The sequence below is a fragment of the Neltuma alba genome, unplaced genomic scaffold (assembly GCF_004799145.2).
Source record: "Neltuma alba isolate B1F8T4 unplaced genomic scaffold, ASM479914v2 tig00002556_pilon, whole genome shotgun sequence".
In the NCBI taxonomy this organism is placed as follows: Eukaryota; Viridiplantae; Streptophyta; class Magnoliopsida; order Fabales; family Fabaceae; genus Neltuma; species Neltuma alba.
Genome location: NW_021632914.1, coordinates 39492 through 60619, shown reverse-complemented (window position 1 = coordinate 60619; position 21128 = coordinate 39492). Strand labels below are relative to the sequence as shown.

Genomic DNA, 21128 nt, shown 5'->3' with positions numbered 1-21128 from the left:
GACAACATATATCAGAAGCCTTTTAAAACAGTCGAATACTTGATTCATAATGCCTAGGATGTTTTAATTTTAAGGAATCTTGTTCAAGGTCGTCTAATGGAAACTCTTTTGGGGAAGTCAGAATATTCATAGACGCATGCTTTCAATAATCTGTGGTTTATCTGAAGAACAGATTGGCTATAAAAAAATAGATTGCATAACTGGAGATTTGTTTGCAACCAACATGAGGGAAATAGCTCTTCTATTCTTTGATCGTTGCTTTTGCAAAAATATTTAAAAAGATTTTCTCAAGGGTTGCAGAATTTATATAATCCCCTCTTGTTGGATTACGCATGCAGATCCGTTTCCAACACTCTGTTATCTTTATTTTTCTTTTAATGGTTATTTTCTAATTAATACTGTTGCTAGGGATATACCTGATTAATATTATTATTATACTTAAGTTTTATATTCTCTATTAACTAATTTCTTTTATTGATCATACTTCTATATCCATTGATTCAAAACTTAGCTTCTTCTCATAGCAGTAATCAGCACATACATTAAAGCTCGGGTACAAGACGCAACAAAATATGACAAAGAGGTGATCATTTTTCAATTTAACTATATAGTGTTATCTTTAATTTGTTTAGCATTATAGTAATGAACATGGAATTAATCGGAAATTATGGCCAAACATAAGTTGGCAATAGTAGACTTCTTCAAAGTAAACCATCCTGAGACGTAATTCAATTCATAGGCAAAATTGGCTTTTAAAAAAACCGTATACATAGAATAGAAAAGAACGATTCAACACTTGGTATAAGCTGCTTATATATATACAACTTTTTTTTTTTTAAAGGTACAGTTTTGTATTTAGACACTTAATTAGGAGAGTTACAGGAGATTTACGCAAGCATCACGCAGGAAGCATGTTACATTATCAAATAATATTAGTGCTATCGGATTGGGTCTTCCCATATCCGATATTTGCATCTAAATCCTTCTCTTCAAAGTCTTGTTCCGCATTCGTCAGTTCTTTTCTTGTCATCTCAGCGCTTTGTTCCGTGTCAACCAGCTTTTCCTTTATCTTTTTCATCTCTATCTCCAGAACCACTAACTCTTGCTTCAACTTCTTCACTTTTTCTACCTTATCAGCATATCCTTTCATATTTATAGCTGATTTGACAAGAGGCTCTAGCCAACTCAAGTCCAACTTACTCATCTCAAGCTCCTCCCACAGTTGTTGAAGCTGCTCACATGCCTTCTCATTCATATCTTTCCACTTCTTGTTCTTTAGAAATTGCAGAACCCGACCCAATGCAGTAAATGCCCATTCAGTACACTTACGACTTCTCCTTTGCTTATAGTCCATCAACGAAGGATGCCACAAACAAGCCTCCTCTAACAGAGGAACCAATGCTTTCTCTATTTGTCCCAAATCCTTGAACTCAATGGCATCATCATCCTTTGGGACCAACGCTTTCTCTATTTGTCCCACAATTTGAGTGCCTTCAGAGCTTACTTCAGAAAATTCAACTTCAACAATACATATATCATTCAAAATGTAGCCATTAGATGGGTTCTGAAGTGTAGCCAAATCCATAAAAGATGGATAACCCCAACTATTACTATCTGCGCAGAACTTTTTGTAGAAAGCTGCATTAAAGGAACATCAATAAAAGATTATTGTAAGATTGACCCATCCCATTCCAACATAAAATTATAATCCATTTTTAATTATTCTGTTAGGCCTTCATAGTACAGTTTATTATTTTATTTATTTACTCTTTAGGCTGCTGGAGAAAAAAGAATAAACAATGAAGCAGCATGGAATAATACCTCGTCGTTCAGATTTTTCAATGGAAGCTTGATTGACCACCGTGAACGTGTAGGCTGCAGATATACTCCAACCATGAGGCAAAGCCGAAAGATCAGCTACTTCCAAAAATATAGCCAAATACTTCCCATCTTGTCTTCCTCGGTATAAAGCAATTTTCCTACGATCATTCTTCCACCCAAAATATTAAGAGAGAGAGATGTTAGTTTAATCATCTTCTATGTGAATGGATGAATATTATGTCATCGAAACGAAAACACATACATATATGATGACTGAAAAGAATGGAGAAAGAAATTAATGAGGAATTGTATTCATAGAATAAGAGATGAGAGGTTTTGATGAGAATATATGATAGATTTTCACTCATACCAAGCACAACGGCCCATAGTGAAAACCTCGGAATGGTGTTGGTGATTGGTCCGCAATGTACTAAAGTTATTGATAGTCCACACTACTTTCTTGCATGTTACATCCCTCGGCTCCTGATTCGTCATCGTACTATCTCCTTATGATAGCTGTCTGTATTAACAAAACCTAAAAGCCATTAACTCATGAGACAAAATTTAACTTGCAATACGAGAAGCGGCCGATAGTGATTATAGTAAAATTAAATTGAAACCAGATTTGATAGGTTACCACAGAGTGAACGAGGGATTGTGTGAAGGTAACTCCCTTATTGGTGAAGCTCACAGCCTTTAGGCATGCAGAGACTGATCTTTCTGGATATTAATTAATTGCAGCAATTGAAATATATACAAAGATGCATGGAGGGGAACTGCATATATATGAATACAGAAGGAAACTGCTGAATAGAAGAGAAAACAAAACTGATCAAATAGAAAGGGATAATTCTTTCTTTTTGCAGACAACGAAGAGATGCTTCGCTGTTATATATTATTCTTGAATATCAGAAATTCCAAATGCAGAGTAGGCACCGGGTAATTCTTTGCCAATACCTCAGGGTGCCGTTTGGTACCAAGCATTAAAAATAAAGAATAGGAAGTGAGATTGTAATTAAAAAAAATTAGTAAAAAAGTTTGTAGTATGAGTAATTACTTGTTACATGATATTAAACAAACTCATGTATGTGAGATTAGAAAATGCCATCTCTTCCCATGGCATTATCTATTCTCACGTACAAAGGTTTATCAAATCCCATGCATTAAGTAAACTCTCATACTAAATATCTTTTTAGTAGATTTTTTTAATTCCAATTCTAATATCTATCTCTTATTTTCAATACCTCATATCAAACAAAACACAAGTTTTTTAATATTTGGCTATGTCAATCAATCAATTAATTATAAGAAAGGGAACGTCCACTGATAATACAGGCCTAAGGCGATTTTGTTAAAACTTCACAGAACGTGGGAAAAATATTTGCACAGAGCACGTACAGATGCTTCTGAACTGTTCTTGGTGGGGCCTATCAATTTTTCTTTTTAATTTTCTGTTTCACTTCTCTTTCATTTCTTTTTCATATTGACCGAAAATCTCAGGAGTGATTTTTCAGTCAATATAATTTTTGGTTTATTGCATTTTGATTGAACTTCAGGCCAAAAAAAAAATGATTGAACGAGCATGATTAAAAAAAAAGAAAACTCTTGACGCTCGCAAAACAAAAACTCCTGATTGGCTTAAAGTACCAATGTGAGGACTGAGGAGGCAATTCTCAATCAAATATTAAAATACAATACCACTACAACACAATTCCTCATCTAATTATTTCATCTCCATTTCATTCTAGTTGTCATGTTTAATATTTAATTCACATAGGATCGTTGCTCTATTCTGCCGACTTCTGGGGAAGACAGGATGGAAAGTTTTTGGCTAATACTATAAATTAATTTTAGATTAATATAATATTTGGCCTTTTAAGTTTGCATGAATTTTGGTCTTAGTTTCTCAAATTCAAATCATAGGTTCTGGTCCCTTAATAGCCAAAATAGTTTTTTTTTTTAAAAAACTTATAAGGATGAATGATTTAAATGAAAAGAAACTCGAGAACCAAAACTTACCATTTAAAACTTGAGGAAGTGAGATCAAAATGAGATCAAAATTGAGAGATTGAAAATTATATTAACCTATTAATTTTGTGTGTGTGTCATGATTCATGAGTATAAATTGTCTAGATTAAATTTTAATAATTTTAATATATTTATTTATATTTCAATAATAATATGATATAATAATATTTTATGAAAAATTATATTTGAACTATTTTTTTAATCTTCTTTGATTTTATCATCTGGTATCCTATGTCTTTTCTAGATCTTATTATCAAGTATCTGGGTAATTCGGTCTGGGATTCATTATTTTTCCCCCTAATATGTGTGTATCCTTTGAAACTTGAATTCAGATACTCCCAGTTCTGTGCAAATGCAGCTTTTTGCCTTTCGACTTCCCTGGTGCTGTGGTGCTATCTTTTCACCAAGGCAACTCTCTCCTTGGCTAATATTCCCTCTCTGCATGTTTGGCTCAAAGAAGGTTAATGTCAGATCTACGCATGGGGAAGCAAAACGGGCATTACAAGTCAAAGTGCTAAGTCTGCAGGCTTACCAAACTCTGGTGCCGTCAACTCGCATGGCTAGTCTTTGGGGGAAGTGAATTAAAATAATACTAATATTTTAAGGAGAATGTGAATTAAATTAATAATATTTTATAAAACATATTATTATTTTACTTAAACTGTTAAATTCTGAGTTCATGAGTCAAAACGTTTTACAAATGATATTTTGGATTCAGATCAAATTCATTCATCTCTAAACAGTGACAATAAATCTTTAACATAAGTCCTAACTTTTTTCGATTAATTTTATTTTAGTTAGTTTATTTCTTAATTTATTTAAAATCAGAACAAAATTTTAATTCAAAAGTACTCATTGTTGAATCTTTTAATGGCATTTCGCATTAAAAAAAAAAAAATCAAATAACAACACTGTTATCTCCTTACATATATCTAGGATGCGTTGAATTGGTTGCATTATCCATGTACAGGATTAAGGTCTTCCATATCCAATTTCTACATCCAAATCCTTCTCCTCAAAGTCTTCCTCTGCATTCCCCACTTCTTTTCTTGTCACCTGAACACTTTGTTCTGTGCTAGCCAACTTTTCTTTTATTATGTTCATTTCGGTCTCTGCAACCACCAAGTTTTGCTTCAACTTCTTTATTTTCTCCACCTTCTCATCATATCCCTTCATATTTAAAGCAGACTTTACAAGAGGTTCTAGCCAACTCATGTCTAATCTGATCGTCTCGAGCTCCTCCCACAATTGTTGAAGCTGCTCAGATGTTTCCTTGTCATTCATTTCCTTCCACCTCTTCTCCTTCAAAAATTGCAGAACTCGACCCAGTGCAGTAAATGCACATTCAGTAAACCTGCGACTTTTATTCTTCATACAGTCTAGCAATGAAGGATGCCCCGAACAAACCTCCTCTTGCAGTGGAACCAACGATTTGTCTACTTTTCCCAAGTCCTTGAAGGCAACTACATCATCATCTTTTGCAGGCTTAATGCCTTCAAATGTCACGGAGAATAATTCAACTTCAACAATACATTTATTACTGGACATATATCCCTTGTATGAATCCTCAAGTTCACTTAGGGCCATAAAACTACCGAAACCCCATGTAGGTGTAGCTGCACAGAACTTGCATTGTACATCTACTTCTGCATTATTCAATCAAATCACCCAAATATAAAAATTTGCCGTTTTCAAATTTAGAAAAAGGATCTTACAGTTAAAAATGACACCATCGAAGTGAAAACAACCTTTTAGAAGAGGAATAACAATAATGAATATGCAAGAATACCTCCGCGTGTCAGAGATTTTTTCCGGGAAAGTTGATTGACCACCGTTATGCTGAAGGCTGCCAGTACCCTCCCCCCTTGAGGCCAACTTGAAGCATCGGCTGCTTTCAAATATATACCCATTGACTTGCTATCTCTTTCTCCTCTGTATGCAACAAGTCTCCTACGACAATTATATTATGCTTATTATATAGCTGATAACATATATATATATATATATACATATCGAGTTTCCTCCTCTGCCTGTGCAAAATTTTTTTGTCTATTACCAAGCACATTGACCGATCGTGAAGACCTCAGAATGAGTGAACTGAAGTTTGTTATAGTCCATGCCATTTTCTTGCATGTTAATATATCCTTCGATTCCTGGTTCTTCATCGCACAATCAACTTGCTGTGTTTATATGTTTACGTAAGCACGATCGAAACCTGAAAATCAACAGCACAGCTGGGTTGGTCAAGGGTAAAATAAAATTAGTTTTCAGCATTTATGCATATATCACAAGCTATCAGATGAAGAGGATTTCAACCGACACGTCAAAGCCAGCAATGAATATGGCAAAAAGAAAAATCAATAGAAAGCCGGAGGAGGATCATAGGAATTATAAACGAAAACAGAAGGAAACTGAACGTAAGAAACATGAAAAAAGGAGGATCATTATTCTTGTTGGACCAGAGGCTTCCAGTTTTGTCTTCCTCTATACAAGGCAACTATTCCACAACAATTCCCCCCACCCCAAAACCATATGCAGCGTTTGAATTAAATTTTAACCGAATTTAGAAATACTATATCATCCACAGAACCAAGAACAAAAATATGACAACTGAAAAGTGGAGAAGAAAGAAATGAGGATTTGTTCTATTTAAAAGAAGAGATTTCAAAGAACACAAGAGATGAAAAATACACAAGCGTAGATTTCAGTTACCAAGCACAATGGCCTATAGTTAAAACCTCATAATGGTATGCAATGAAGTTTCTAATTGTCCATGTGCTATTTTCTTGCATGACATATCCTTCGTACAGTCTCCTTTTGATATATATATATATATATTCAATCAATTGCTTGAAGCTCATTAATGCATGCATAAGACAAGAATCAACTTGAAGCTTCGAATATAGGAACCTACAGTAACCATAATAAAATTTAGTTAACCAGGAACCAGAACCTGTAATAAGTATGGGAAATGAAGCTCACAGCCTTTAGATGCAGATACTAATTGCCGCAAGACTAATACAAAGACGCACGAAAGAGATCATTATAAAGGAAAACAGAAAGAAATCAAAATGAAGATATAGAAAGGGGTAATCCTTGCTTGTTGCAGAGACAAAAAGAGACTCCAAGATTATTCTTGGGGCTTAGATAATTCCAAATGCAGAGTGGGTACTAGGTAATTCTTTACGCACACCCAAGTTCTTTTTATTGACTTGCCCAGCCAAAGATTCGGCTATATATCAATTCATTATGAGAAAGGGAACACGTGGACAAGTAGAAATAAAAGGGACACGTCATGATATTTCTTGTGCTAAGGGAAATTAGTAATCCCAAATTAAAGCAATGTTTAATTTTCTTAAATTCGGAAGACCTAGTAATTAGTATTTGATTTTTTTTATTTGGGATTTGTGGAAAATTTTCACAACTAAAAACTTCATTTTGATTTTTCTATCTTACTTGTACTTTTTTAAGATTTTGAAATTTGTAAAAGTTTCTCTGATGTTTCGAAGATATGTCACTCTAGGCGCGGCATTAAATAGAGTCAAGCAACATAGCATTAATCCTCATGGGGAAAACAAAATACATCAGAAGCCTTTTAAAACAGTCAAATACTTGTTCATTAAGATGTTTTGATTAAGGAATCTTGTTATAAGGTTGTCTAATGGAAACTCGTTTGGGGAAGTCAGAATATTCCTGGACGCATGCTCAATATGTGGTCTGTATCTGGAATCCTTGAGAACATCCTTTTAGACATTTTCTAAAGAAGCACAGTTCTGTATTTAGACGCTTAATTAATTAGGAAAGTTGTGGCAGATTTACCCAAGCATAAAGCAGGTAGCATGTTACATTATCAAGTAATATTTGTGCTCTGAGATTTAATTTGGGGCTTCCCATACCCAATGTCTGCATCCAAATCCTTCTCTTCAAAGTCTTGTTTTGCATTCACCAATTCTTTTCTTATCATCTCAACACTTTGTTCCGTGTCTACTAGCTTTTTCTTTATCTTGTTCATCCCTACCTCCCAAACTACTAACTCTTGCTTCAACTTCTTCACTTTCTCCACCTTGTCAGCATATCCTTTCATATTTATAGCAGATTTAACGAGAGGTTCCAGCCAACTCAGGTCTAATCTGCTCATCTCAAGCTCCCCCCACAATTGTTGAAGCTCCTCACATGCCTTCTCGTTCATATCTTTCCACTTCTTGTTCTTTAGAAATTGCAGAACTCGACCCAGTGCAGTAAATGCCCACTCTGTAAATTCAAGACTTCTGTTTTGCTTACAATCCATCAACGAAGGATGCAACAAACAAGCCTCCTCTAGTAGTGGAACCAATGCTTTCTTTATTTGTCCCAAATCTTTGAACTCAACAACATCATCATCCTTTTGGACCAATGCCTTCTCAACCTGAGTGCCTTGAGAGCTTACTTGAGAAAATTCAAGTTCAACAATGCATTTATCATTGAGAATATAGCCGCTAGATGGGTTTTGAAGCCTAGTTAATTCCATATAAAATAGAGAATCCCAATCGAGGTTATTTGCAGCATGGAACTGGCTTTCGAAATCTGCATTCAATTCCCCCAAAAGCAGAGGAACATCAGTGAAAGACGACTATAAGATTGGGCCACACCATTCCGATATAAAATTATAATCCAGTGTTAATTATAATCTTAGACCTTAATATCATAGTCTAATATTTTATTTACTTACTCTTTAGGTTGCAGGAGAAAATTAATTTTTGAGAAAGAAAAGGGATACCATAAAAATGACACTGCCAAAACGAAAGCAGCTCTTAGAAGAATAAACAACGAAGGATCATGTAATGGCACCTCTTTTGAAAGATTCTTTAATGGAAGCTTGATTGACGATTGTAAATGTGTAGGCTGCATGTATACTCCATCCTTGAGGCAAACTCGAAGCATTAGCTACTTCCAAATGTATAACCGCATACTTCCCACAGTATAAAATAATTTTCCTATGACCATTCCTCAAAAAAAAAAAAAAAAAACACACACACACACACAGAGAACAGTGAGTGATTGCATTAATATGTTAATTTACAATCTTATCTGAATGGATAACTATCATGTCATTGATCGAACGAAAAAAACATGCATACGTGATGACTAAAAGGAATGAAGAAAGAGGTTAGATGGTTTCCTTGTATTCTTTTGTAAATTACGTTAATACTTACTTTTCCATTGAAAAATAAAAAAGAAAGGAGTGAAGAAAGAAATGAGGCGCATTCATATAGAATAATAGATAAGAAGAGGTGAAGGATACGTGTATTATGTGATAGATTTTAACTCATACCAATCACAACCGCCAATAGTGAAAACCTCAGAACAGTGTCTGTGATTGCTCTTCAACGTACTGGAGTTTTTGATAGTCCATGCTACTTTCTTGAAGGTTATATCACCTTGTGACATCTCTATATGGTACTACTATTAAAAACCTGAAAGCCGTTAACGCCACAAGACAAAATTAAACTTGAAACATCGAGTATAAGAACCGGCCAATAGTGACGATGGTAAAATTAAATTGAAACCATAGCAAGTTATTTGAAAGGTGACCGCACAATGAATGAGAGATTATGCGATCGTAACTCCCGTATTGATGAAGCTTGCAGCCTTTAGACGCAGACGCAGAGACCCTGATCTTTCAATGACGCATGAAGGGGAACTGAATAAATATATATATATATATATATATATATAAATGAAAACAGAAGGAAACTGCTGAATAGAGGAAACAAAACTGAAGATAGAAAGATAATCCTTTCTTGTTGCAGACAACGAAGACACTTCAATGTCACTATTCTTGAGGATCAGAAATTCCAAATTTAGAGTAAGAACTAGGTAATCTTTACCAATTACCCAAGTTGTCCATTGGCTTGCGTGACCCAATATTTAAAGGTTGTCTGATTGAAACTCTTTTGGGTAAGTCATAATGTTCCTAGAGTCTAGAGACATGCATGCTGTCATTTTCTGGTCTATATCTCAAGAAAAGATCGGCTATGAAAAATATACTGCATTTATAAGTGGGGATTAAGTGATTAACAGCCGGTGATCTTTGTATATTTCAAAATCAACATGAGGAAAATATATATGGTTCATCTTTTCTTTGATTATATTGTTGCTTTTACAAAAATATCTAAAAAGTTGTTCTCAACAGTTACAGAACATAGAAGCCCTTTTCGTTGGATTAGAAAGTTTAACTATAGTTCGGTAGAAAAATAAATGTATTAGTTTCAACTGGTTCCGTTTAAAGTATATTATTCCTTGCGGTTCTAAATAGTGACTCAGTGTATTTACTTATACGACCTAATTGTTGAATTGATTTTAGTCTTAAATATAAGACGTATTTATCCTATTTATTAATTTTTTTCTAAATTACCCATACGGACTCCCTCGATCATAATCAAGTATGTACAAAAAGGATAGAGGATATTAAAAAAGTTGATTATGGTATTTTAAGAAAAACATGTCATATTTTTTATAATCATCTAACTTTCTTAATTTAATCAAATTAGTTCAATGGGTCTTATATTAAAGACCAGAGGAGTACTTTTCAATTTTCTTCACACATAGGTATTTATTGCGTGCATGTAAACTTTATGGATTGAGTTTTACATGTAGGCATGGTCTCAGTATCTGCTAAATCATTCTTTTATGTAAAGTAAGTTGTTTTCAAGTGCATATTGGACAGTTAATTTGGATTAAATGATTTATGATTTTTACATATTATGCAATTTTTTTTTTGTAATTTTGTTATATTATACTGCGTATAATATGGATTTTTTGTTTTGAGAGAATATACGTCTCTGTAAGAAAATAACAAAAGATTCGGGCAAATATAAAACATGAAACGTTGGATTGGCATAAAAAGTAAATAATAATAAAAGAATTCTACGCATCCAGTGGTCCTTTTACATTAGGTAATCATCCACATCCTTATTTTAGGGTTTTCCATATCCAATTTCTGCATCTAAATCCTTTTCTTCGAAGCCTTCTTCTACATTGGCCAAATCTTTTCTTATCATTTCAACATTTTGGTCTGAGTCACCCAGTTTTTCCTTTAACTCCTTCATTTCTGTCTCCAAAGCCTCCAAGTTTTCCTTCAACTTCTTCACTTTTTCTGCCTTCTCCTCGTATCCTTTCATTTTTAAAGCAGATTTAACAAGAGGTTCCAACCAACTTAAGTCTAATCTACTTATCTCAAGTTCTTCCCATAAATTTTGAAGTTGCTCGCAATTCTCGTCGTTCATATCCTTCCACTTCTTTTCCTTCAAAAATTGTAGAACTCGACCCAAACCATTAAATGCCCACTCTGTAAACCTACGACTTCTATTGTTCTTACAGTCCATCAATGAGGGATGCCATGAAAGAACTTCCTCTAGCAGTGGAACAAACGGTTTCTCTATTCGCCCCAAATCCTTGAAATCAACCACATCATCATCCTCAACCGCCTTTGGTTCCTTTGCGGGAACTTGTTTGGATTCCTTGGACAAGGAAGGATAAGTTAAATGGCTTGGAGGCTCAATGCGATCAGGTTTGACCACATAAAATTCAACTTCCACAATACAATTATCTTTGGAAATAAACCCACTGGATGGGTCCTGAAGTACCCTCAAAGGCATAAAGGATGCGTAACCCCTATTAACTGCATGTGCACAGAACTTGTGTTTTATATCTGCATATTCAATTGAAAGACTACTATATGAGATCGAGCCATCCCATTCCGATCTAAAAATGAGACCACCGAACCGAAAACAAGTTTTAGCGGAGTAAATAATGAACAAATATGAAATGATGGTACCTCCTTTTGCAGATTTTTCCCTGGAAACTTGATTGACCACAGTGAGAGTGAGGTCTGCATCTATGCTCCACCCTGAAGGCAAACTCGAAGCATCGGCTACGTACAAATATATGGCCAAAAACTTGCCGTCCTGTCTTCCTCGGTATACACACACTTTCCTGCATCATTTACGGCAAAAGAACAATTGTATGAATATGTTAATTAAATTTTATCTATTCCTCAGCCATGCAACTTAGCTTTTTCGATGATCTGACCATCAACTAATTACAGTCTTTATTTTATTTTATTTCTACCCAATTATTATAAATATTGAATTCTCAAAACGAACACGCATATGACAATTAAATGAGGAATTGTATTGTAGTATTTGAAAGAAAGATTCCAGTTACCAATTACAATCGCCGATAGTAAAAACCTCAGAGTAATGTCGGGTATTGGTCTTCAATGTCCTGAAGTTTCTGATCGTCCATGCGATTTTCTGGTATGTTATGTCCTTCGGCTGCTGATTCTGCATGGTCCAGTCGACTTATGATGATGATCCCTGGCCAATCAAAATCAGAAACCTAGACAACAAATTAGTTTCAAGCTTATGATCATAAAAAAGAAATATCATGTCAAAATTAACCCATGACGTCAAAGCCAATAGTAAATATATATGACGGGAAAGTCATATTGCCACCAGCGCATGAGAAACCCATACACACTCATTAGTCAAAATTTTCAGTGACCATTAGCTAGATAGAGAAAGGGGAAAAAGGGTTATTACAAGTGAAGGAGCTATCAATTTTGGGGAAGTGCGGGAAGAAAAATGGTCAGAGAAAACAGGAGGAGGAGGGATTATATAAAGGAAGAAGGCAGAAGGGAAGGCAAAAGAGAAAACAAAAAAGGAATAATTCTTTGTTGTTGCGGACAAGGAATCAAGAGTAGTCCAATTAATGTTAATATTCTTGAGGATCACGAAATCCAAACATGCAGAATAGGTCCTAGGTAATCCTTTACCGATAACCAAGTTGTTCAATGTCTTTGTATAACCAAAGATTCGGCTATACATACTAGCAATTATCTTTAAGAAATTAATTAACAGGATGTCTACTCTCGTTGGTGCCAAATAAAATGGACACGTCATCGTGTGATTCATGCAATGGCTTTATCTTCCCAACTCAGTTTTACTAATCATTCGTACGTCCCTCCTGCAGACTTCCTTTTAACGTGACAGCGTACATACCAAAGCAGATGGTCCTTTTTTCAGAGCCCTGGCCGCCAAGAGCTTTTCCCATGCAATCCGAATCAGCAGGCACTACATAGAGATCATCCGAAAGAATGAAAGTTGCTGCCCAGCCAGACTTCATTTCAAATCACAATTAAAAATATTTATAATTACATTTTATATAAGTTTAGATAATTTTTTTTACGTATTTACTTTATATTTCATAAATTATGACCAAAAAATTACTTATTACGTCAAAGTAAGCCCATGGCCACAAGGAGCAATATGGAGGTGAAGGGGTAATTAGGGTGTTAAATGGCTATTGGGTGATCATTAATTATTGTTAATTTAATATTAATCCGCCCTCTTCTAGATGCGAAAGCTTATCTTTTGTCGATCACACTCATACCGTCACAGATCACGTGCTCCTGGCCCCTTCTTGGTTTGATATTCAAGAGACGTCTTCTACTTTTCCTCAATCTTCCTCTTGGTTTTTTTTTTTTAAATTCCTTTTTTTGCCAAAAAAACAAGAAAAATTGAGACAAAGTTTCTGATTGAAAAACTTAATTGATGAATGTTACCTCCACTTTCAGATCTACCATTCACTAATTAATTTTATCAATCACATACTTTTTCTTAATTTGTCCCTATTGGTCTTTTTAATTTTAAAAAAGCCGGAGAACTCTTTCCCTTTTTGTGATTGTGATGTGAACTTCTTTTTTCAATTATTATTACCTGAGAGTTAAGTGAGATAGAGATCTAATATCACAAAAGCGAGCGTCACACGCTCACACCAACTTGTTTCTTTAATTAAACACTCACTTTATCGAGTTTGAAATCTGAACTATATTCATCCGGCTCTATCTATTTTATCATGACTGAATTTTCATATCCTTCACTGCTTAATATAAAGGCTAAATGCTTAATTTACAATCTCATTAAAAATACTTAATTTAAAAAAATTAGTTAATTTAATTATGTATAATTAATGTATCCAATTAAGTTAGTTATCTCTAACTAATGTATTTTGACTTTCTTAAATTACCCTTACTTAATCATATACATTGAAATTATATTTGGATAAAGATGCCTCACAATCAATAGGGATGTTTTTTAAAACATATTATCCATTTAAAAAACAAAGTGAATTGAGTATTATATTTAGGACTATTAATTAGTAGCATTTTACTCCTCTGATCTTATTTATAGAGCAGAGACAAGACATATTATAGTCCTGTTTATAAGATATTGAGAAAATTTTTTTATATGGATATATAATTTTATCTTTTATTTATTATTATATTGATTTTATTTATACGAGGTTTAATATATATTAAATAGAAATAAAATAAAAAAATTATTAAATTTTAAATGAAAGTTAATAAAATTTAAAATTTTTATTTATTTATATAAAAAATATTAAAAATAATTTATAAATAGGATATATCGCTCAAGATAGATATATATACATATATATATATATATATTTTGTCATGTGCTTATAATATTTTTCTGCCTTTCTGCGTACTCTGCATGGTGATTAAATTGACACGCGTTCTATAACTATTGGTTAAAACACGTGCCGCCCTTTCTGTTTAACACCTAGTTCGTGGCAGCGTCGTAATTCAGACCTCAAGTAAAGGTCAAATTCAACAAAGTCAACTCCATAAAATTCTCTTCTCCCCTCACGGTTCCCACCAAAAAGAAAAAAAGTGTGAGGAATCGAGAAGCCTTGCTCGCCACAATGGAAGGAGTGCATGCGGCTTTCGAGTCAAGTGCTAGTGAAGTAAATGGGGTCACTGCTCCTGACCATGGCTGGCAGAAGGTCACCTACGCTAAGCGACAGAGGAAGACTAAGCCCGCCAACAACTCTGATTCCAACGCGAATCCTAATAGGATTGCTACCAGTGAAATCGTGGCCGGTACTGACAACTTTTTCCGGTCCCTGGAGCAGCAGTCAGAGGACCGGCGCCGGAGAATTCTCGAAGCACAGAGGGCGGCCAATGCCGGTGATGTTGATGTACCCCCCAGATCGAAGCAACGGTCTGATTACAATGATTACGAAGAAGATGAAGATGGTGATGCACCGGAGAATGGGAAAGTGGAGGAAGTGAAGAAGGTGAAGCAGAAGAAGCCGAAGAAGCCTAAGGTGACCGTTGCCGAAGCGGCTGCGAAGATTGATGCGGCTGATCTGGCGGCTTTTCTTGCTGAGATATCGGTGTGGCATCTTACTTGCTTTATGGGTTGTGAATCACCCACGACTGTGTGTGTGTGTGGGTTTGATCTGTTGATTCAGGGAGGAACTGCGTTCGGTTTAATTGTCTGTTTGCTTTTTCCAACAGACATCATACGAGTCGCAGCAGGACATACAGATGATGCGGTTTGCTGATTATTTTGGGCGTGCATTTTCTGCTGTGGGCTCTTCACAATTTCCCTGGATAAAGCTGTTGAGGGAGTCAACAGTGTCAAAGATGGCTGATGTGAGTTATCCATTCTTCTAATTCTTATATGATCCATGCATCCATGTAATTATAGTCGTGATGATAAATTTGGGAAGACCGAAGTTTTTTAATAAAAAAACGGCGCCTTGATAAGCTTGTCACTGTTGCTTAACTGTGATAGATTGCATCAAAAGACATCTGACATCGACTTATAAGCCGCGCATTTTATTTGCATGCATGTAGTTATGGTGAAAAGCGCTGACCATTGGGAACTAGATTGCGAATGTACGCGCTGAAGTGTGAACCTTTGGTCACCTTCAAATAAAAATGGGAACTAGGCCAGAGTGTCTTTGTTCCTTGAGGTTCTGTATTGCTTTTCAAAATAAGAATGCTTTCCAATGTATTGCTTCTTTCTTTCTTTGATATTCTTTATTCTTGATGATGAAGTGATTGGGAATTTAAATTGAAATGCATATTGATTTTAATTCTCTGTGCCACTAAATGTGGTGCGATCTTATCGGCGAGTATAATATGATTGTAATTATGAACGTTAAACTTATCGGAAACCATGTATCGCGATTTTTCCCTTGAATATTCTAAACATTGAATGAATCAAGTGAAAGCTGCCCATTATACAATATGATAATGTTCTAATATCTTTCTGCTTGTGTTTGTAGACCATCATGCCTCACGACATTCTTTGGGGTAGTGATGAGATCATACAATATTGAAATTTCTGAATGTGTTTGTAACACGACACAATTTTTTTGCTAATTCCTTTCTATTTGTACCATTGTAGATTTTATTATGCCTTGTAAGATTACTTGATGTTATGGTAAGATAATGTTCGAACAAAATCTGATGGACATCATTAGCATTCAAACTCTTTCTTATGTGACCATAATAATTTTCGTTTTATTTATCTGACTTTCTCCTGGGAAGCTAATTAACAAGTTTACATTTTACCAGATGCCGCTATCTCACATTTCTGACCTTGTATACAAGACATCAATTGACTGGATCAATCAACGTTCTCTTGAGGCACTTAGTTCCTTTGTGCTGTGGTCTCTAGACAGTATTCTTGCTGATTTGGCTAGCCAGCAAGCTGTGGCCAAGGGCTCCAAAAAGGCTGTACAGCACATGACTGCAAAATCTCAGGTAACTTGATCCCACTGGTGAACAGTGCGGTTTGCCTTGAATTACTGATGTTTGACTAGTTCATCAATGAGTTCTTTATATTTATGGGCTTTCCATCTCTGAACGAGATTTGATATTTTCTTTTAAATTATGTCATTAAGTCCTGTATGCCATTCTGGGAGCTATTCAATGGGGTTGAGTCTAGTTAATGTCAACTACAACTATGTGCAAGTAGCTGATGTATGAGTCAGTGTTGATGATTGTTTTAGTATTATCGTTGTTTTCATTTTCTTATAGGGTCTTTGTGACCTGTAGATCCCATAAACTAGAGAAAATAAATAAATGAATTGCCAATGACGTGCTCTCTAGCACCTAATTCATTTCCGCCTTGCATCTAGATATATGGCTAAAAGAGGAAGCTTGAGTTGAATTTATGGTACAATCTTCATGGGGAATTATAAATATTTTTTGAAATGGTAATATATTATTCTTTTCACTTTGTATTGGCATTTCTTGCAGGTTGCAATGTTTGCAGTCTTAGCTATGGTGTTGCGGCGGAAGCCTGATGTTCTAATTAGCCAGTTACCCATATTGAGAGACAATTCAAAGTATCAAGGCCACGATAAGCTTCCAGTGATTGTATGGATGATATCTCAGGTGAGTGCTGAATGCTGAAACAACTATACGAGTCCCCCCAGAAAAATGCCTAAAACATTCAATTTGACTTTACTCTTCCCTTCAGTTTTATAATGCTGAACATTGAAGTACTTCTGTCCAGGCTTCAATAGGAGACCTCTCAGTAGGTTTATATGCTTGGGCACGCAATCTCCTGCCAATAGTGAGCGGCAAAAGTGTTAATCCACAGTCCAGGGATTTGGTTTTGCAGCTTGTAGAGAAGTATGTAATTAAGCAAGTTTCTTATTAGCCTTTTCTCCTCAATGGTATTGCAATTTCTTGATGCCATTGTTATTTTTTTGTATTGGCAGCAGAATTTTGTCTGCTCCAAAAGCACGGCCTATTTTAATAAATGGTGCAGTCAGGAAAGGGGAGCGATTAATTCCACCATCTGCATTTGAAATATTAATGCGGGTTACATTCCCCACATCTTCGGCTAGAGTAAAGGTGGATTTTCATCTGGTTGCATGTTTGCAATTCAGTTGTTGTAGCCCATAATGTGCTTTCAAGACTCACGTCATCTGCTGTTTCTGTATAGGCTACTGAAAGGTTTGAGGCAATATATTCCACTCTGAAAGAGGTAGCTCTCGCTGGTTCCCCTGGAAGTAAAGCAATGAAGCAAAATTCACAGCAAATATTTAGTTTTGCAATCAGGGCAGCTGGAGAAGGTATGTGAACCATATTTTATAGCTTCATTTGTTGTTTCCTTTTTTTTGTTCCCGCATGAAATATTAGAGAGAAGTAAATATATATTAGAAATTATATGTAGCGTAGCTGTGTTTTCCAGGCAATCCTGAGTTGTCAAAAGAAGCGGCTGGTGTTTTCATTTGGTGCTTGAGCCAAAGTTCAGAATGTTACAGGCAATGGGTGAGCCATTCTGTCTATGGGCTTGCCACTTTCATTTCTGACGTCATACAAGATTTTTGCATGTTTTATGTCTTGAAGGGCAGTTCGATTTTATTTAATTTTAGTTTAGTCTCATATTTTATTGATCACGGACAGGAAAAAATTTATCCAGACAACTTAGAAGCAAGTGTTTCCATTCTGAAACAACTTTCTGAAGATTGGACTGGGCACGCAGCAAAAATATCTCCTTTCGAGCCCCTGAGGGAAACTCTAAGAAATTTTAGGCAAAAGGTAGTTTCTCATCCATATACCTACATGATATTGTCGATTTAAGTAATCTGGAGCTGCTTACCCATACCCCTGACATGGACTGATTGGCCCGTGCTGATTCATTTATATATGACTGCTTCATAATATGTGAATTTTTTTCTTTAAATAATGACTGGCTACTTTTTGGCTACAGAATGATAAAGCGTTGTCTAGTGGGACAGATGCTGCTCAGCTAGCACTCATTGAGGATGCTGATAAGTGTAGCAAAATAATCCTAGGAAGAGTATCGCGAAGTCATGGGTGTATGACATGTTTGACCTTTACAGCTGTTGCTTTAGCTTTGGGTGCTGTTGCATTCTCCCCCAGTATGGGGACATGGGATTTAAGGAAACTCTCTGTAGCCTTGAGCTCTCAGCTCACTTTCTGAAAAATGAGAGTAATTCTCCAGCGCTGGCAGCAATCGCTCTTTTCAGCCCACCACAAATGCAACGAGTTAAATTGTGAATTCGCCTCATAAAGTGCATAACGTGGAGGTTGTATATTCTAGTCCTCGTCGGAGGCCAGAGTAGTTTAGGCAATACCGCTTTGAGAATGTGTGTTTTAGTTGACCATTAAGGACTCATTTTATCTTTTTTGTTTCTTTTATATTTTTTCGTCCAGTTTCCAAAGAATTTTTTACTCGCGGCTTTAAAATGGCAGTGCTGGCAAAATGCCAGAGAGGTAGCTTCCCCTGTATTCTGAAGTCAGTTGTAGCTTTTCACAAAATAGTGCAAATTTTTCTTCTAAGTTTGCATGGTTATGCTTGTAAGTGTGGCCTGCCCATTTGTGCTCGCTTTTTACTATAATCTATAATTGATCATAATTGCCTCTGCAAATCATTATTTGGCTTTTTGAAAAATCAGTAATTGATGACTGCTGGAAGAAAGAAAAGGAGAGGGTGGATGTTTCTTTGATTAACTCAAAGTACCTAGCCTTTTCTCTTCTGGCACTGATGCATGATTCAATTTTCATCCGCTGGACACTGTTGACTTTGGACCTATGATTTTGCCATCATATGCTGGACGTAGGTTTATGTTTTGAATTTGGCCCCTGCCCTTTTCTCTTTCCCCCTACTCTTTCGTCATGAACCTCAAATTGGAAAGTGAAAAAGAAGTATAAAAAATTGTGCTTGTATCCCATTCAATGAATTCTCTGATCACAAGAAGAAAAAGTATACTTTTTTGCCATTTAGAAAAACTGTAGACATACAATTTGATCCAAAAATCTCCAACTAGATATTTTGTGCCGTGAATACAGTTTCATGGATAATCTTCAGGTTTTGCGAACGGGTACTTCGGATATGCATTTCTAATCTTTGAAGGATCTTCAGGCGTAGACCAAGGGTACTTCAAGGATGGATCTCTTGGGAATTTCCTGAAGTTTAGAAATGGTGCCCACAGAAGTACCCTGCAGAAAACAACAGGCAAATAATTTAACCATTAATGGTGGCATAATAGAATTCTTTTTATGGTTCTAAGAAAGGAGGAAGTTTTTGGACAAATAAAATATTTTGGAAAACGTATTGCTACGTAGGAAGCAAGTAATAAACATGTTAGAACCGGTACCCACAAGAACTTTACAATTTGAAGTGTTCATATATAACTAACAAATAAAGTCGCCCTGTTCAGTATTCTTAAACAGCATTATTTATTTGAGTTTTTATATTACATATAGACCCGAAAATTTTTGTAATCACGTTAGTGCATAACTATTCAAAAGGAGCAGAGGAATAGCTTCTCACCCTGGGAAGAAAATGAAGACAAACATGAATTGCACATACAGCTCGAGAAGGTTTCTTCTGTACCATCTTATCCTAAGCCAGTTCAATATAATTGGCTGCAATTCGCCCGCAGGCACAAGGATCAGAATTCGGGATAAGAAAAGCAAGCAAAAACTTCGCAATCTGTATTGAAGGAGAGAACTTACAGGCATAACTATGAAGTACCCAAAGAGAACAATCGCCAATTGTATCAGAACCCAGCTGAGTTCTGGCTCGTTATTCACCCCAGTTACAGCAAACGCCGGTTGCTCAGCCTGTTCAAATGACCACAGTCAACCTTAACTTAAAGCTGCAAGAAATTACTGAAACTTTTGGCAACCTATTGGTTGATTTCTAAGATCATTAATGTTATACTGGTATGCCATGCCACCCCGATAATCATATGTGGAAAAGAATATCTCACAAAGGCCAGGAGAGCTCCTATTTGTAGAGCCAAACTTGGTTTCTGCAGACTGATGGACTCATTTGGCTTCAGGGAACTGCTTGTAAGGGTCTGTAATTGAAGTCATGGATCTTGTCAGAGGAGAAATTCAGCGAAAAATATAATTAACCCAAAACTGTTGGCAGAACAAAGAGAATCAGACTATGCCTTTTGGGAAGGAGTGGTGGTGTGAGATGATGGTTTGTGTTGGGAAGCAACGAAGAAAGAAGGAGCAGTCCCACATCGTCGAGAACAGGAGAAGAGAGGAGGTAGAGCTTTGGGAAAATGGAGGTTGAATGAGCAGCTCATTTTTCCAGAGCTCTCTCTCTCTCTCTGTCTGATTTCTTATCCTTTTTATTAGTTCAATACTTCAAGTCGATGGCCACCATAGGATGGCCTTTCAGTTCAAAGAGAAAAAAGACAAAATCTTCAGCAGATGCCACGTGGATATCAGACTCATCCGCTCCCACTGACAGGAGAATTATAGTTTTGCTGTTTTTTTTAAAAACAGTTATGACATGGAAGAATGAAATGTATCAGATGGGTTCTTCAGACAGTCGGTCAGCTACGTACTGATGTTTTATTATTTTAGGCCAGTACTATATCCTCGTTTTTGCTTCTGAATTTCTGGTTTTCTGTAGTATGGA

The 21128-nt window shown here is 35.7% G+C and overlaps 4 protein-coding genes across 5 annotated transcripts; 1 reads left to right on the top strand and 3 right to left on the bottom strand.

Moving 5' to 3' along the window:
- Positions 1-922: 922 nt before the first annotated feature.
- LOC114732275 (MATH domain and coiled-coil domain-containing protein At3g58210-like) lies at positions 923-2316 on the bottom strand. Its single transcript, XM_028919576.1, has 3 exons — positions 2192-2316; positions 1822-1979; positions 923-1638 (listed from the first exon to the last, which is right to left on the bottom strand). Exons 1-3 carry the CDS (start codon positions 2314-2316, stop codon positions 923-925), a joined length of 999 nt encoding a protein of 332 aa, XP_028775409.1.
- An 8412-nt stretch (positions 2317-10728) lies between these two features.
- LOC114732429 (MATH domain and coiled-coil domain-containing protein At3g58370-like) lies at positions 10729-12454 on the bottom strand. The gene is made up of 4 exons (XM_028919713.1): positions 12432-12454; positions 12055-12228; positions 11666-11823; positions 10729-11539 (listed from the first exon to the last, which is right to left on the bottom strand). Exons 2-4 carry the CDS (start codon positions 12177-12179, stop codon positions 10806-10808), a joined length of 1017 nt encoding a protein of 338 aa, XP_028775546.1. The 5' UTR covers positions 12180-12228; positions 12432-12454; the 3' UTR covers positions 10729-10805.
- Positions 12455-14579: 2125 nt separating this feature from the next.
- LOC114732398 (transmembrane protein 214) lies at positions 14580-19034 on the top strand. Of its 2 annotated transcripts, none has more exons than XM_028919687.1 (10): positions 14580-15090; positions 15215-15352; positions 16283-16471; positions 16970-17107; positions 17229-17347; positions 17440-17572; positions 17664-17793; positions 17913-17992; positions 18128-18262; positions 18435-19034. In XM_028919687.1, exons 1-10 carry the CDS (start codon positions 14617-14619, stop codon positions 18666-18668), a joined length of 1770 nt encoding a protein of 589 aa, XP_028775520.1. In that variant the 5' UTR covers positions 14580-14616; the 3' UTR covers positions 18669-19034. The 2 variants fall into 2 exon arrangements, with proteins under 2 accessions (XP_028775520.1, XP_028775518.1); XM_028919685.1 differs by having other exon boundaries at positions 17437-17572.
- A 360-nt stretch (positions 19035-19394) lies between these two features.
- LOC114732387 (NAD(P)H-quinone oxidoreductase subunit L, chloroplastic) lies at positions 19395-20835 on the bottom strand. Its single transcript, XM_028919675.1, has 5 exons — positions 20645-20835; positions 20464-20542; positions 20207-20314; positions 20022-20116; positions 19395-19687 (listed from the first exon to the last, which is right to left on the bottom strand). Exons 1-5 carry the CDS (start codon positions 20788-20790, stop codon positions 19540-19542), a joined length of 576 nt encoding a protein of 191 aa, XP_028775508.1. The 5' UTR covers positions 20791-20835; the 3' UTR covers positions 19395-19539.
- Positions 20836-21128: the final 293 nt, after the last annotated feature.